The sequence below is a fragment of the Chelonoidis abingdonii genome, chromosome 2 (assembly GCF_003597395.2).
Source record: "Chelonoidis abingdonii isolate Lonesome George chromosome 2, CheloAbing_2.0, whole genome shotgun sequence".
Classification (NCBI taxonomy): domain Eukaryota; kingdom Metazoa; phylum Chordata; order Testudines; family Testudinidae; genus Chelonoidis; species Chelonoidis abingdonii.
The window spans coordinates 12825841-12838727 of record NC_133770.1 but is presented as its reverse complement, the minus strand read 5'-3'; the positions used below and the strand labels follow the sequence as shown (position 1 = coordinate 12838727).

Sequence of the window (12887 nt, the reverse complement as noted above, 5' to 3'; positions counted from 1 at the left end):
TCATGGGATGTCCCCTTGGCCTACCTCTCTGGAGCGCCCGACGAGTGCAATGCCACAGTGAGCACTGGTCCTTGATTCTACTCCCTCCTGGGGGATATATCCACAGAGAGGCCGCCATGAAGTCCTGGAGAAGTACCAGTATACTAATACTTAGCTCTGCTCTTAGAGATCTAGTAGTGAGAAGTGCTATATAAGTGCTTTATACATTTATCCCCATTTTACAGAGCAGGAAAACTGAGGCACAGAGCAGCGATGTGACTTGCCCAAGTTCTCCAAGCAGAGTAAGGGCAGAGCTAGGAACAGAACCTATGTCAGCTGAGTCCCAGCCCAATGCTTTAGCCAGGCCACAGCAGCAGCACTTCCATAAGTCCACCATGTTCTCTGTCAAGTTTTGTCCTGTCCACTGGCTGCTGAGTCAGGCTATGGAAATGTCAGCACAACCAAATGACAGCATTATACAGCTTGGAAAATGCCTTTTTAGAGCGCAGAATTCCCCCAGATCTTTAGCTCTGCAATGGATGAGTCTTACATAACACAGGCTATCACAAAGCATTGCAGTATGCAAGAAGAACAATACAGGGCAATGTATCATTGACACCAGAAATTCATTTAACTCAAATATTCATGTGCTGGGGCCACGGGGCAGTCCAATTCTGCAATTAGGGACCAGTGGTACAAAGCAGAATGGAGGCTTGATTTTTGTTTGGTTTTTTAAAATACTTACTTTATTGAGGAGACTGTATAATCTGTCAGTATTGGTTTCCCCCATGAGCTGAGGTCTGGCTGCTGCCCTCGGTCCATGGTGCAATGCCCAGTGATGCCTGGGAAAGCAGAGTAGATGGATTGAGGGCAGTTTATTGTTCTATGTATCTTGATAAAAGAAGTATCGACATACAAAACAAAATCCTCAAACATAGCTGCTTCCTCCGGGGTAAATCTCTAGGCCACAAAACTAGTCTAAGGAGAAGAAAACGATTACATCCAAAGAATGGGAGGATAAATAATTCTTCTCTTGGTTACACACTTGGGCCCTCAAGTGAGGAGCTCTGGAATATTCCTCACTGTGAGACCTAGTATATTGTCCTAGATTCATTGCCTGCGTTCCACCGGGTACTAGGTTGACAGTCTACCAGGAGTGGATCGAGTCCCAAGGGACTGGGCACTACCATCCAGGAGATGGACTGATTCAGCTTATTTCCTAGGCCATCTCCTCCAGTGTGGTTCCTATGGAGACCCCAGGCAGAGATTAAAATTGTCCTTCCCTCCGCAGCCACCCCCATTCCTGCCCAGACATGACTCCTCGCCCTTGGGCTCAATGATCGCTGTAACACCTATGCCATGGGGGTAAATCAAAGCCCATCGTGTGCAACCTCTCTTGGGATGATGAGATGAAGGAGAAGCTTTTCATATACAAAATCAAGCTGTAGAACTAATGCCTAATAACTGACCACTACTTGACTTGACTCTACTCCTAGAAGAATTCCAGCTACGCAGTGATCCTTAGTGCACGTCCCTCAGCTGCTGTGTTCACTTCAGTCACATAAGCAACGTTGCTGAGAGCACTCTGGGTTGGTTGGGCAGAGTGTCTGGCTGTGGTGGTCTCAGGCTCCCTCCAGATCTCTGGTTTGCCAATGTTCTTCAAGATCCAGTGGTGACCCCTGCCAGCCACATTAAAGATCCCATAGTCTGAGGAATACACACCATTATAACAAGTAGCAAAGAGCAAGAAAGAGTGGTGAACTCTGTTACTTGCCCCCAAGCCACTTCGCAGCTCTCATCACACAACACAATGAAACTAGACCTATCTAAAGGATAAAGGGCTTCTGTTCTTCTAGTCCATGGAAGCCCCAGTCAGAAGGGGTGCAGCCTGTCCCAGAGATTTTGATTGCTTCTTTCTTTAATCCCTAAATAATGCCCAATAAATTCAAAATCCTGTAGTGACCTTCACCATCACTTTCTGGGGAAAAAAAAATAGTACGAAAGAGCACCTATCCTGAGCTGCTGAAGCTATTGATGCTTCTGGAGCATCTTCTATTTCCTCTAGTCACAGATATAGCAAGATGCTAGACCGAGATGGCCGCTCTCGCTTACGCTCAGGTACCAGCTTCTCATGGATATGGCCGAGGGGATGTCTACACTGCAGCGAAGGTGTCAGCTCCAGCTCGGGGAGGTGTGTGCATGTGCTAGCTCTGACTGAGCTACAGCAATATTTTTAGGAAGTGGCCGGCAGCACGAGCTAACCACCAGAGCACAACCCTCTCTGAGATCCATGTTGTTGTGGCTACACTGCTGTGGTTAGCATGCTAGCTCAGCCGCAATCTACCCCAAAAAATAAGGTCGACCTAGCTACATCCTTCAGGGGTGTGAAAAAAACCCCTCCTGAGCAACATAGTTATGCTGCCCTAACCCCTGGTGTAGACAGCACTACCTTCCGTTGACCTAGCTAGCGCCTCTCGGGGATATGGATCACTTATGCCAATGGGAGTACTGTAGCATTTCAAGTGTAGACAAGCCTTTAGTCTCATTGCATTATGTGGCTGGTGTGTCACTAACTCCTGTGACTCTTCCCCACCTCATTGTGACCACCTGTCCCTGCTCATGTATTAACTTTCAGCCAGGCCTTGTCTTTGAACTAGGAAGGACCTGGTTGGTACTGAACAAGTGCAGGGATTGTCCAGTAGTGTTTCTTCTGGGATTAAGAGAACTGTGTGTTTCATGGAGTCTCTGGCTGGTCTCCCAGCTGGCAGGGGACTCCTATTCTCTCAAAGCTAGTGTGTGTACATCTACCCAGGCTGGAAAGTACACATCCAACTTCAGTGTAGATATACTGGGAGAGCAGCATTTGCTCACTGCCAGCCAAATTTTCAAAAGTGGCCATAGAGTTTGAGTATCTCCACGTTAGGTACCCAGCCTGAGACATCTTTCTTTCTGCAGCCTAATCTCACCCCCACCCCCACCCCGGTTTGAAAATGCTGGCCTTTACGTCTGCTGCATTTCATCCTGAGTTTCAGTCCCAGAGCTGACCTCTGATATCGATGGGAGCGATGTCCGTGTTAGAACTACGTGGGCGATGCACATTTCTCAGAGCCAGACTCAGCAGATACATTCCCCACTTCTCTTCCAGAAGCAAAATGGTACAATCAAAATCAATACTTTGCACCTGAATACATTCAGCCTGTTTAAGAGTTGAGGCTGATTGGGCTAAACTCCGCATTCTTCAGTGGAGCAAATCTCTGGTTAATAATAATACTACCTTGCTCTTTACCAAGAAGGTCAGTATCCTTAACCCCATTTTACAGATGAGGAAACTGAGGCATGGGGAGGGAAACTGACTTGCCCAAGTGACAGACCCAGGAACTGGACGCAGGTCTCCTGAATCCCAGCCACACTGCCTCCTCCTGTTTACAGTAGGAGTTTGCTCCACTAAAGACTGCAGAATTTGGTCCATGCTTATCACCTTCCTTTGTGGGCTTTGCTCTGTGGCTAGAGGTTGCTCTCCTCACTTTTCACAGCCGGGAGCTCTCTTTGTTCTGGGTGGGTCTGGGGGTGGTTGCTAATGCTCATTGGTACCCCCAGTTTTTCCCCCCGTTTTGCACGCCCGGTGGGTCCCTCCCTCATATGGATTTTCTGGTGCCTCCTCAGATATTTCTTCAGTCTGTACCGTTTCCCACACACCGTGCATTTATAAGCCCCGCCTCTGGAGTGCAGCGTCTGGTGTCTAATAAGGTTTTTCTTCTGAGTGAAGCATTTCCCACACTTGGTGCATTTGCATGGTCCCATCCTGATGTGGATCGTCTGGTGCCTGAAGAGGTTGGCCTTCTGATTGAAGGTCTTCTCGCATTCGGGACATTTGTATGGCTCCTCCCTGGTGTGGATCCGCTGGTGCCTCACAAGGTTTGACCTCTGGGTGAAACTTTTTCCACACTCGGTGCATTTAAAGGGCTCGCTCATGTGGATCCTCTGATGCCTGATGAGCTTCCTGTTCATCCGGAAACTCTCCCCGCATTCGTTTCACTTATAAGGGCCCTCACTGGTGTGGATCTTCCGATGCCTAGTAAGATTTGACTTCTGGTTGAAGCTTTTCCCACACTCGGGACATGGAAATATCCTCTCCGCTTTGGGACTGTCCTTCGTCAAGGGATTTTTCTTGCATTTTGTGTTTGCTCGGCTCTCGGTACATGCACCAGGAGTCCCCTCTTCGCTGGTTCTCTGGCGTTTTCTATGTTTTTTCTTTGGGCTGCAGCTTTCCCCATGTTCACCATCCGCCCCGGCTCCCTCTTTAATCTGGATCCTCTGGATGGTGCCAAGAGATGTCTTTTGACTGAAGTTGCTTCCGTGGTCGGTGCTCTCCTGTGGTTCTTCCTTGATGTGGGGTTTCTGGCATGCTGCATGATTGCCGATCATAGTGACAACCCTCTGGTGTTCGTTGTCCACCCCAGCTTCCTTTGTAGCCTGGATTCCCCATGGAGGAAAGAGAGGCATCTTTGGATTGAATTGGTTGTCATAGCCGGGGCTGGCCTGTGGTTCTTCCTTGATGTAAAAGTTCTGGTCAGCTACTGTAATGTTTCTCTCATGTTCGGGGTATATGTCTGGTTCCTCCTTAGTCTGGATTCCCCACGGAGTGCTAACAAGGATCTTTGGGTTGGATTGGGTTCCACAATCAGTACCTTCCTGGGGTCCGTCCTCTGAGTGAGCTCCTGGTATTGTAACGTTCTTCCCCAGGCTAAAACTATCCTCCTGTTTGAAGGCCACGTCCGGTTCCTCTTTAATCTGGATGACCCGGAGAGGCATGCCATTTACTTGCCTAGTGGCTTCCTGTAGCCTCTGCTTTGCGTGGTTCCTCTGGTGGACATTAAAATACCTCTTGGTGCTCAAACTTTTCCCGCACTCGGTGCAAATGAATGGCCCCCCGCGGAGATGGATTTTCTGGTGAGCCACCAGTGTTGCGCTCTGGCCAAAGCATCGGCTGCAGTCGGAGCACTTGAAAGGCTTATCCCGTTTGTGTATCTCCTTGTGTGCCGTCAGCGTCCCCTTCTTCACAAAGCTCTTCCCACACTCGGTGCAGGCGTATGGCCGCTTTTCCTTGTGGGTTCTCATGTGGATGCTGAAGTAGATGCGTGTGCTCAGGCTCTTCCCACAGTGGACACAGATATAGGGCCCGCCTTTGGTGTGTGTCTTCTGATGGGCAGCCAGGCATATCTCCAGCCGGAAGCACCGTCCACACTCGTCACACTGGAAAGGCCTCTCTCCGGTGTGGATGCTCTGGTGGGTGGTAAGGTGTCCCCTCGTGGTGAAGCGCCTCCCGCACTCACCGCACGGGTAGAGCTCCTCTGCTGTGTGGATCCTCTGGTGTCTCTTCAGATTTCCCTTCTTGCTGAAGGATTTCCCACACTCTGGGCACATATGCGTCTTCTGGGCCGCGCGCTTTGCAGGGTCTTTCATGGTGGCGCCACACAGCACGTGAATGTGATTCTTCTGTGTCTGGCTTCTCTCTGGTAGGCCAGGCAGCTGCTAGGGAGCCAGTGGAGGGGATGGGGAGGGATGGTTGGAAGGTTGGCAAGGGGTGGTTATAAAAAAGTCAATGATGCAATAGTCAAACTGCAGCTGATGGGCTCTGGTTGCTCTGCTGACCAGGAGGAGAGGTTGACAACATGCAGCACAGATACTGAGTGGCCAAGGGTCGTGCAGCTAACTGGATGGCTCTGGTTCTTCCTTGGGTTGTATTTTTCTCATGGAGTTTTTTCGTTCAACCCAACAGCAGGGCTATTCTCTTAACATTCAGAACTTCCTTTCCCTGATCATTGCGATGGGGCTCCTGTTCTCGTTGTACACTTCAGTCAGTCCTGGAGGTTCAACATGCTGGATTAAAGCAAAAAGAAAGTCCAGATATTATTCCATGTGTTACTGATAACACTGCTTGTGCTAATGTGATGGCTGCCATCTTGGCTGACACACCAGGGACTGAACCAGGAACCTCTAGAGCTAAAAGCCTGAGCTACTACAGCTTACATTAAAGAGCAAAGGCTCTGGAGGTGCAGCTGAAACAGATTCCTCTCCTCTGTGGATCAGGCACCAAGAGGGATGTGTAACACACACTCACCAGTGAGTTACAGTAAGAATAATCCCTTTAATTATGTCTTTTTTTTATCTGAGGATCTCAAGACAATTTACAAATGTTAATTAATTAAGCCTCACAATAACAATTATGACTTGCCTCATTATTCAGCTAGGAAAATAGAGGCATAGAGAGGCTAACTTTTTCAAAAGTTAGGATAAAATCAAAGTTGGCAGCATTTGCAATATTAACACTTGGCACTTTTCACTGGCAGATCTCAAAGCACTTTGTAAAGGCAGGGCAGTATCATTACCTCCATATTACAGATGGGAAAACTGAGGCACAGAAAGGTTAGACTGTGTGACCTTGGCAGTGGTGGAATCTAGGTGCTCTGCCCTGTCCATTGGACAAGTTTGGATCGTTGAACCACAGGGCCACATATACACAGGAAATCATTTCCTAGAATTCCAACAGGGAAGGAGGCCTGAAGGCAGAAGTGAAGAAGGTATGGGTTACTGGAGGATGCTGTCGCAGCTGGGATAAGACATTGGGGATGCTGTCGCTGAGGGAATGGGATGTTGGGGGGATGCCTTGTGGAGGAGGCTAAGAGAGCAGGAAGTAGGAAAGTAACTACTGCTTTAAAGGCAGGGAAGCGTGGAAATGGGAGATTTCTAAACATCTGGATACAGCAGTGAAAGTGCAGATGAGGTACACATATTATGCTGCTGATTGGGTGGAGCTGTCACCAATGTACAGTGCTCAGATACTAAGGGTCATACAGTTAACTGGCCAGATAAACAGACAGAAAACTGCATATGAGAACTATTTTTCATTCAGTTGCATGGACTGCAATTCTGCTTTGGATAAACCAGCTCAGCTTCTGCTGAAATTAATGAAATTCATAGAACCCTAGAACTGGAAGGGACCTTGAGAGGTCATCTAGTCCAGTCCCCTGAACTGTGGCAGGACTAAGTATTATCTAGACCATCCCTGACAGATGTTGGTCTAACCTGCTCTTAAAAATCTCCGGTGATGGAGATTCCACAACCACCCTAGGCAATTTATTCCACTGCTTAACCACCCTGACTGTTTTTCTGAATGTCCAACCTCTAAGTCTCCCCTGCTGCAATTTAAGCCCATTGCTTCTTGTCCTATCCTCAAAGGTTAAGAAAACCAATTTTTCTCCCTCCTCCGTGTAACAACCTTTTACATACTTGAAAACTGTTATCATGTCCTCTCTCAGTCTTCTCTGTTCCAGACAAAACAAACCCCATATTTTCAATCTTCTCTCATAGGTCATGTTTTCTAGACCATTAATCATTTTTGTTGCTCTTCTCTGGACTCCCTCCAATTTCTCCACATCCTTCCTGAAATGTGGTGCCCAGAACTGGACACAATGCTCCAGTTGAGGCCTGATCAGCGTGAAGTAGAGTAGAAGAATTACTTCCCGTGTTTTGTTTACAACATTCCTGCTAATACATCCCAGAAGGATGTTTGCTTTTTTTTTTTTTTGCAACAGTGTTACACTGTTGACTCATATTTAGCTTATGATCCGCTATGACCCCCAGATCCTTTTCCGCAGTACTCCTTCCTAGGCAGTCATTTCCCATTCTGTATGTGTGCAACTGATTTTGTTCTTTCCTAAACGGAGTACTTTGCATTTGTCCTTACTGAATTTCATCCTGTTTACTTCAGACCATTTCTCTAGTTTGTCCAGATCATTTTGAATTTTAATCCTACCCTCCAAAGCACTTGCAACCCCACCCAGCTTGGTATCCTCTGTAAACTTTATAAGTGTTCTGTCTATGGCTAAATCATTGATGAAGATATTGACTAGAACATCATTTGTCCCCTGCATTAGTAGCACTGCTGTATGGACTGAATTGAATACAGTGTTACATAAGACGATAATAGAGAAAATGACCTGGAATGCTTTAACTGAAAAAACAAATAAAAAATATCCTCTTCCAAGCAGAACCCTGGCTTGATTCTGGTGTGTGTATTGAAGAGCCGTTTCTGTCTTGGCCAGCAACGGAGCTGATTGATCATAGCCCAGAATTCCCTTCATAGGGTATTTCAGTCTAGCAGACAAAGGCATAACAAGATCCCGTGGCTGGAAAATGTGTCAGTAAAGTTCATCAGCATATTTTTACCAGTGAGGGTAATTAACATTGGAAGGGACTAGCAGCAGTAATCTCTCCATCTCTGGAATCTTTAAATGAAGACTGGATGTCTTGTTAAGGGATATGCACAATCACCCAACCCATTATTGGACTCGATACAGGAATCAGTAGGTGAATTTCCCCGGCCTGTGTTATGCAGAAGGCCAGATAAGAGGATCAGGATGGTCCCTTTCTAGTAAAACATTTTAGCTGCCTTTCAGTTTTGGCAAATGCCAGGCAGCTGGCTTCTTACTAAATTTGGACCAGATCAAAATAACAAATCCCCACTGATTTTCTAGTATCCTGATCACAGAGGGCCAGACTCTGCCCTCAGTTACAACTCTGCCACCCCACTGATTTGGAGTTGAATTGAAGGCAGAATAGGATCCCTTTCCCGGGTGGGGGGGGGAGCGTCCTCATTTGGGCTAGGATGTGAAATACATGCACGAGCTGTTTGCTGAAAAGGTCTTACCTGAGCAGTCCATCCCTGCAGGCTTTTTCCTCCCCTGGAACCACAGTGACAACATGGTTTGTGACTTGGCTGCAACTTGAGTTGCAATCGCAGCAGCTGCTGACCTAGAGGAAGTCTGTGCCCGGTGCAGTGAGAGCTACCGGAGGAAGGGTGAAGGGAAACAAAGACCAGCAGCAAAGGGTGGGCGCAGAGCGCGGGGGGAGAGGCTGGACGCTGCAATCGGACAGCGCCGGGCCGGATTTCAGCGCGGCTGCGAGCCCGTGCACGGGCGGCGCGAGGCAGGGGGGAAAAATCCCACCCCGCGTCCTTTCTTCTGCACCGTTAGCTTTGCGGGGAGTCGGGCTCGCTTGGAATGGTCCCAAGCTCGCAGAGCCTTCTGGGAATTGTAGTTTCTCCCAGAAATCCTGCTGGCCCTGGCGAAAGGCCCCTGGATTGCAATGGGAGAGGGGGAGCAGGCCCCTGGAGCTCGTCCGTCCCAGCGTGTTTGCCTCTAAATCGGGGGGTTCCAAACCTGCAGACTGTAGCACCAGGCTGCAAAAATGCTGCTGTCATCTAGTGCTCAGTGTCCCCCCACCAAGACCTGAAGGGGCCATGTCCTAATGGATTCAATAGCTTCTGAGCCACAGCATGCGAGCTTTGCACCCCAACAGCCACTGACCGCATCCCTAATTGGAAGCAAATAGGAGGAGGTAATTGGAGCTTGTTAAAATCTCACTGGCCTTTAACAACTGAATCTTTTAAACATGGCTTTTCCACTTGGATTAACGATCATTCTGGAAGGCAGATAACCAAGTAAACAAACAAACAAAAAGAAGTACATATTATTGACACCATATATGTAAGTACATTCCGGATATGGACACACATGTGGAGATAAACACACACGTCACTTTTGGTCAGAATAACACGCAGGACCTCAAAAACAACAAGGAGTCCGGTAGCACTTCTGAAGAAGTGAGGTTTTTTTACCCACGAAAGCTTATGCCCAAATAAATCTGTCTTTAAGGTTTTTGTTGTTTTTGTGGATACAGACTAACCCTTACCAGTGAGGGTAATTAACAGTCAATTAACGGTTGGAACAATTTACCAAGGGCCCTGGTGGATTCTCCATCACTGGCAATTTTTAAATGAAGATTGTTTCTTTTTTTCCCCCTGAAAGATCTATTCTAATTCCAAGAGGAATTAATTCAGGGAAGTCCTACGGCTCATGCAATCCAGGAGGTCAGACTAGATGATCACAGTGGTCCCTTCTGGCCTTAGACTCTGTATCTATGAAGTGTTTTGATTAGGGATGCGATTGTTACTGATACAATTAGAACAGTACGATCCCTAGTGTGGACGCAGTTGCCTTATACCTGTATAGCTTATTCCCCTTCTTGATAAGCACATTTATAGCAGTACAACTGTATCCACAGGACAAAGGAGGCAGTGTGGTCTACTGGGTAGATCATTAGCCTGTGAGTCAGGAAACCTGGGGTTTCTTCCCCCCCTTTGTGCCTCTGTTTCTCCTCCTATCTTTTGTCTGTCTCCCCTCTTTAAATTGTGAGCTCTACAGGGGAGGGGCAGACTTCCACTGTGCATTTTAAACAGCACTGTGCACAGCAGGGGCCCCAACTAAGTTACCCTATTACTATGACTGCTACTACCTGGCAATGCTGCCTAATAGTACGCTGTAGCTAGGTCAGTGGTGAACGTACCATTTTCTTAAAGGAGCAGAGTCAAGGTTCTTTAATACAAAAACAAATGCACACAGCCATCCTATTTCTGGCACTTGCATTTTTCTTGATAAGTGAATAGAAATTACTTATTGCCTGGGCTCGCCCCAGCAATGAAAGCCTGCTGTCGATCAGCTTTGCTGTTGGCAGTTACAGAAAGAGAAAGCAATTGCAGGCCGTGTTTTACCCTCTGCACACCATGCACAGGTCCCCTGGGAGCTAGGACATGTCTACCAGCAGTAGCTGGAATATTAGAGTCCCCTTGGAAAGCAGATCACGTTTAGCTGATCACAAATAGTTTGGAAAAGTAGGTAGGGTCAGTTTAACTCTTGGCTTGCCGTCCAGAGGCTGTTTGATGGGCTGCCTGAAATACGTTTGGTGCTTTCGGTCCAGTTCTCAGTGGACAGGTAACAACATGCGCTATCACAGTTGGCTTTAGGTTGGCATTCTCGACACCGGCTGTGGACTGATGAGACAAGAAGATTGAGCTGTGCTAGAGGTGGTCCCTCCAGGTCAGATTTGAGGCCACTGGAGGGGCCAAGTGTGGCAGCTTGTCCTACGCTGTATTTGTTGTGTAGCCAGATAAAGCACATCCGTTTCTAGGGCTGTCAAAGTAGGAGTTTCTCTAACACTTATGGAATAAAAGAACTGAGAAAGCCTCCAGCTGGGGAGACAGGAAGATACATCGCTGATCGTCTCCCTTCTGGCCTCTCTTGCCCTAATTTATTCGTCAACCTGACTTTCAGATGAAGCCAGTCCGTACTCCTGAGATCATTAGGATATGGCCTTACTCTAAACTGCTCGGCTTCTATTGCTCACTGTCAGTCATGGCCCCGGAGGTCCCACTAGTTATCCCACTAGCTATCCTGCCTTGACAGCCTGTTTGAATAATAAGCAACCTTGATTTAGAAAAAAGTAAGGCCAGATCCTCAGCGTTGGTGAGGCCTCACCTGGAGTACTGTGTCCAGTTTTGGGCTCCACACTACGAGAAAGATGTGGAAAAATTGGAAAGAGTCCAGCAGAGGGCAACAAAAATGATTAGGGGGCTGAAGCGAATGATTTATGAGGAGAGGCTGAGGGAACTGGGATTGTTTAATCTGCAGAAGAGAAGAATGAGGGGGGATTTGATAGCTGCTTTCAACTACCTGAAAGGGGGTTCCAAAGAGGATGGATCTGGGCTGTTCTCAGTGGTGGCAGATGACAGAACAAGAAGTAATGGTCTCAAGTTGCAATGGGGGAGGTTTAGATTGGATATTAGGAAAAACTTTTTCACTAGGAGAGTGATGAAGCACTGGAATGGGTTACCTAGGGAGGTGGTGAAATCTCCTGTAACGGTGCAGCAACTCACTGGTGTGGCTCCTCCTGCTGGTTGTCCAGGGAATTAGCTTTTCCAGCTCCAGAGTGCCCTCTGCTGGCCGATGTCCCACTTGCCGCTGGCCCCCGTGTCCCTCCCAGACCCCGGTGCCCCTTTACATTGGGTGCTGCCCCCTGGCAGTACCCCCACAGATCTGGGTCTCCCCTCCCCAGGGAACCCCCAACCCCCCTATCCCCACCTCGCCTCAGTATATGGCTACTACCTGTCGCCGTCTAGCCCCCGCTCACTGGCAAGGCAAGGAGGGAGTTGGACCGGCTCCCTCTGCCTGCCTTGGGCTGCCCTTTGCAATCCCAGTACTCTTCTTTTGCCTTTCACAAGGCCTGCAACCTGGGGGGTTTCTAGGCCCGAGCTCCCCAGCTCCTCTGGCCTTCCCCCGGCCCTGCTCCAGTCTTGGTACCCTCTCATCTTCCAGGCAGCCAGGCCCTTCCCTCTCTACCGCTAGAGAGAGACTCTGTGTGCTCCTGGCCCACTGCCCTCTTATAAGGGCCAGCTGGGCCTTGGTTGGGGCGTGGCCACATCTGTGGCTGGTTCCCCAATCAGCCGAGGCTTTCTTCACAGCTGTAGCCCTCTCCAGGGCTGCTTTTAACCCCTGTTCCTCAGGAGTGGGGCAGCCGCCCCCCACTACACCTTCCTTGGAGGTTTTTAAGGCCCGGCTTGACAAAGCCCTGGCTGGGATGATTTAGTTGGGGATTGGTCCTGCTCCTGAGGTTCCTTCCAACCCTGATATTCTATGATCCTCAGCCCGTGTGAAGCCGCTTAGCTCCATCGAAATCCACAGAGCTGAGGGTCTGATGTAAAGTCAGCGAATGTGCTGGCGAGTTAGTCATTGCGGGAATTGAATTTTTGGCAGGGTGGGAGGAAAGAACATGCAGCTCTCCAGCTTTCCTGACAGTTTCGTCCCACCAGCCACACTCTCATGGAGTCGTGTGATTTTCCCCCCGCCCTAGTGAAATGGTTTAAATGTTTTCCCATTTTCCACTTTACTAGGCTTTGATATGAACAACCTGGTTAAGGTTATCACGACTTTGGGGTTTGCAAGCGGAATGAGATGGGTTCTTTTTTTCTTCCCACAAGCACAGATCCAGGCAACTAGGTATTCTGTGTTATT

General features: G+C 48.4%; 1 protein-coding gene across 1 annotated transcript; it reads right to left on the bottom strand.

The window, feature by feature from the left end:
- Positions 1 to 209: 209 nt before the first annotated feature.
- Positions 210 to 9016, bottom strand: LOC116833243 (uncharacterized). Its single transcript, XM_032794643.2, is given in 2 exon segments — positions 210 to 5859; positions 8690 to 9016. A coding segment is annotated over 1 exon segment (1959 nt). The 5' UTR covers positions 5443 to 5859; positions 8690 to 9016; the 3' UTR covers positions 210 to 3483.
- Between the last annotated feature and the right edge of the window lie 3871 nt (positions 9017 to 12887).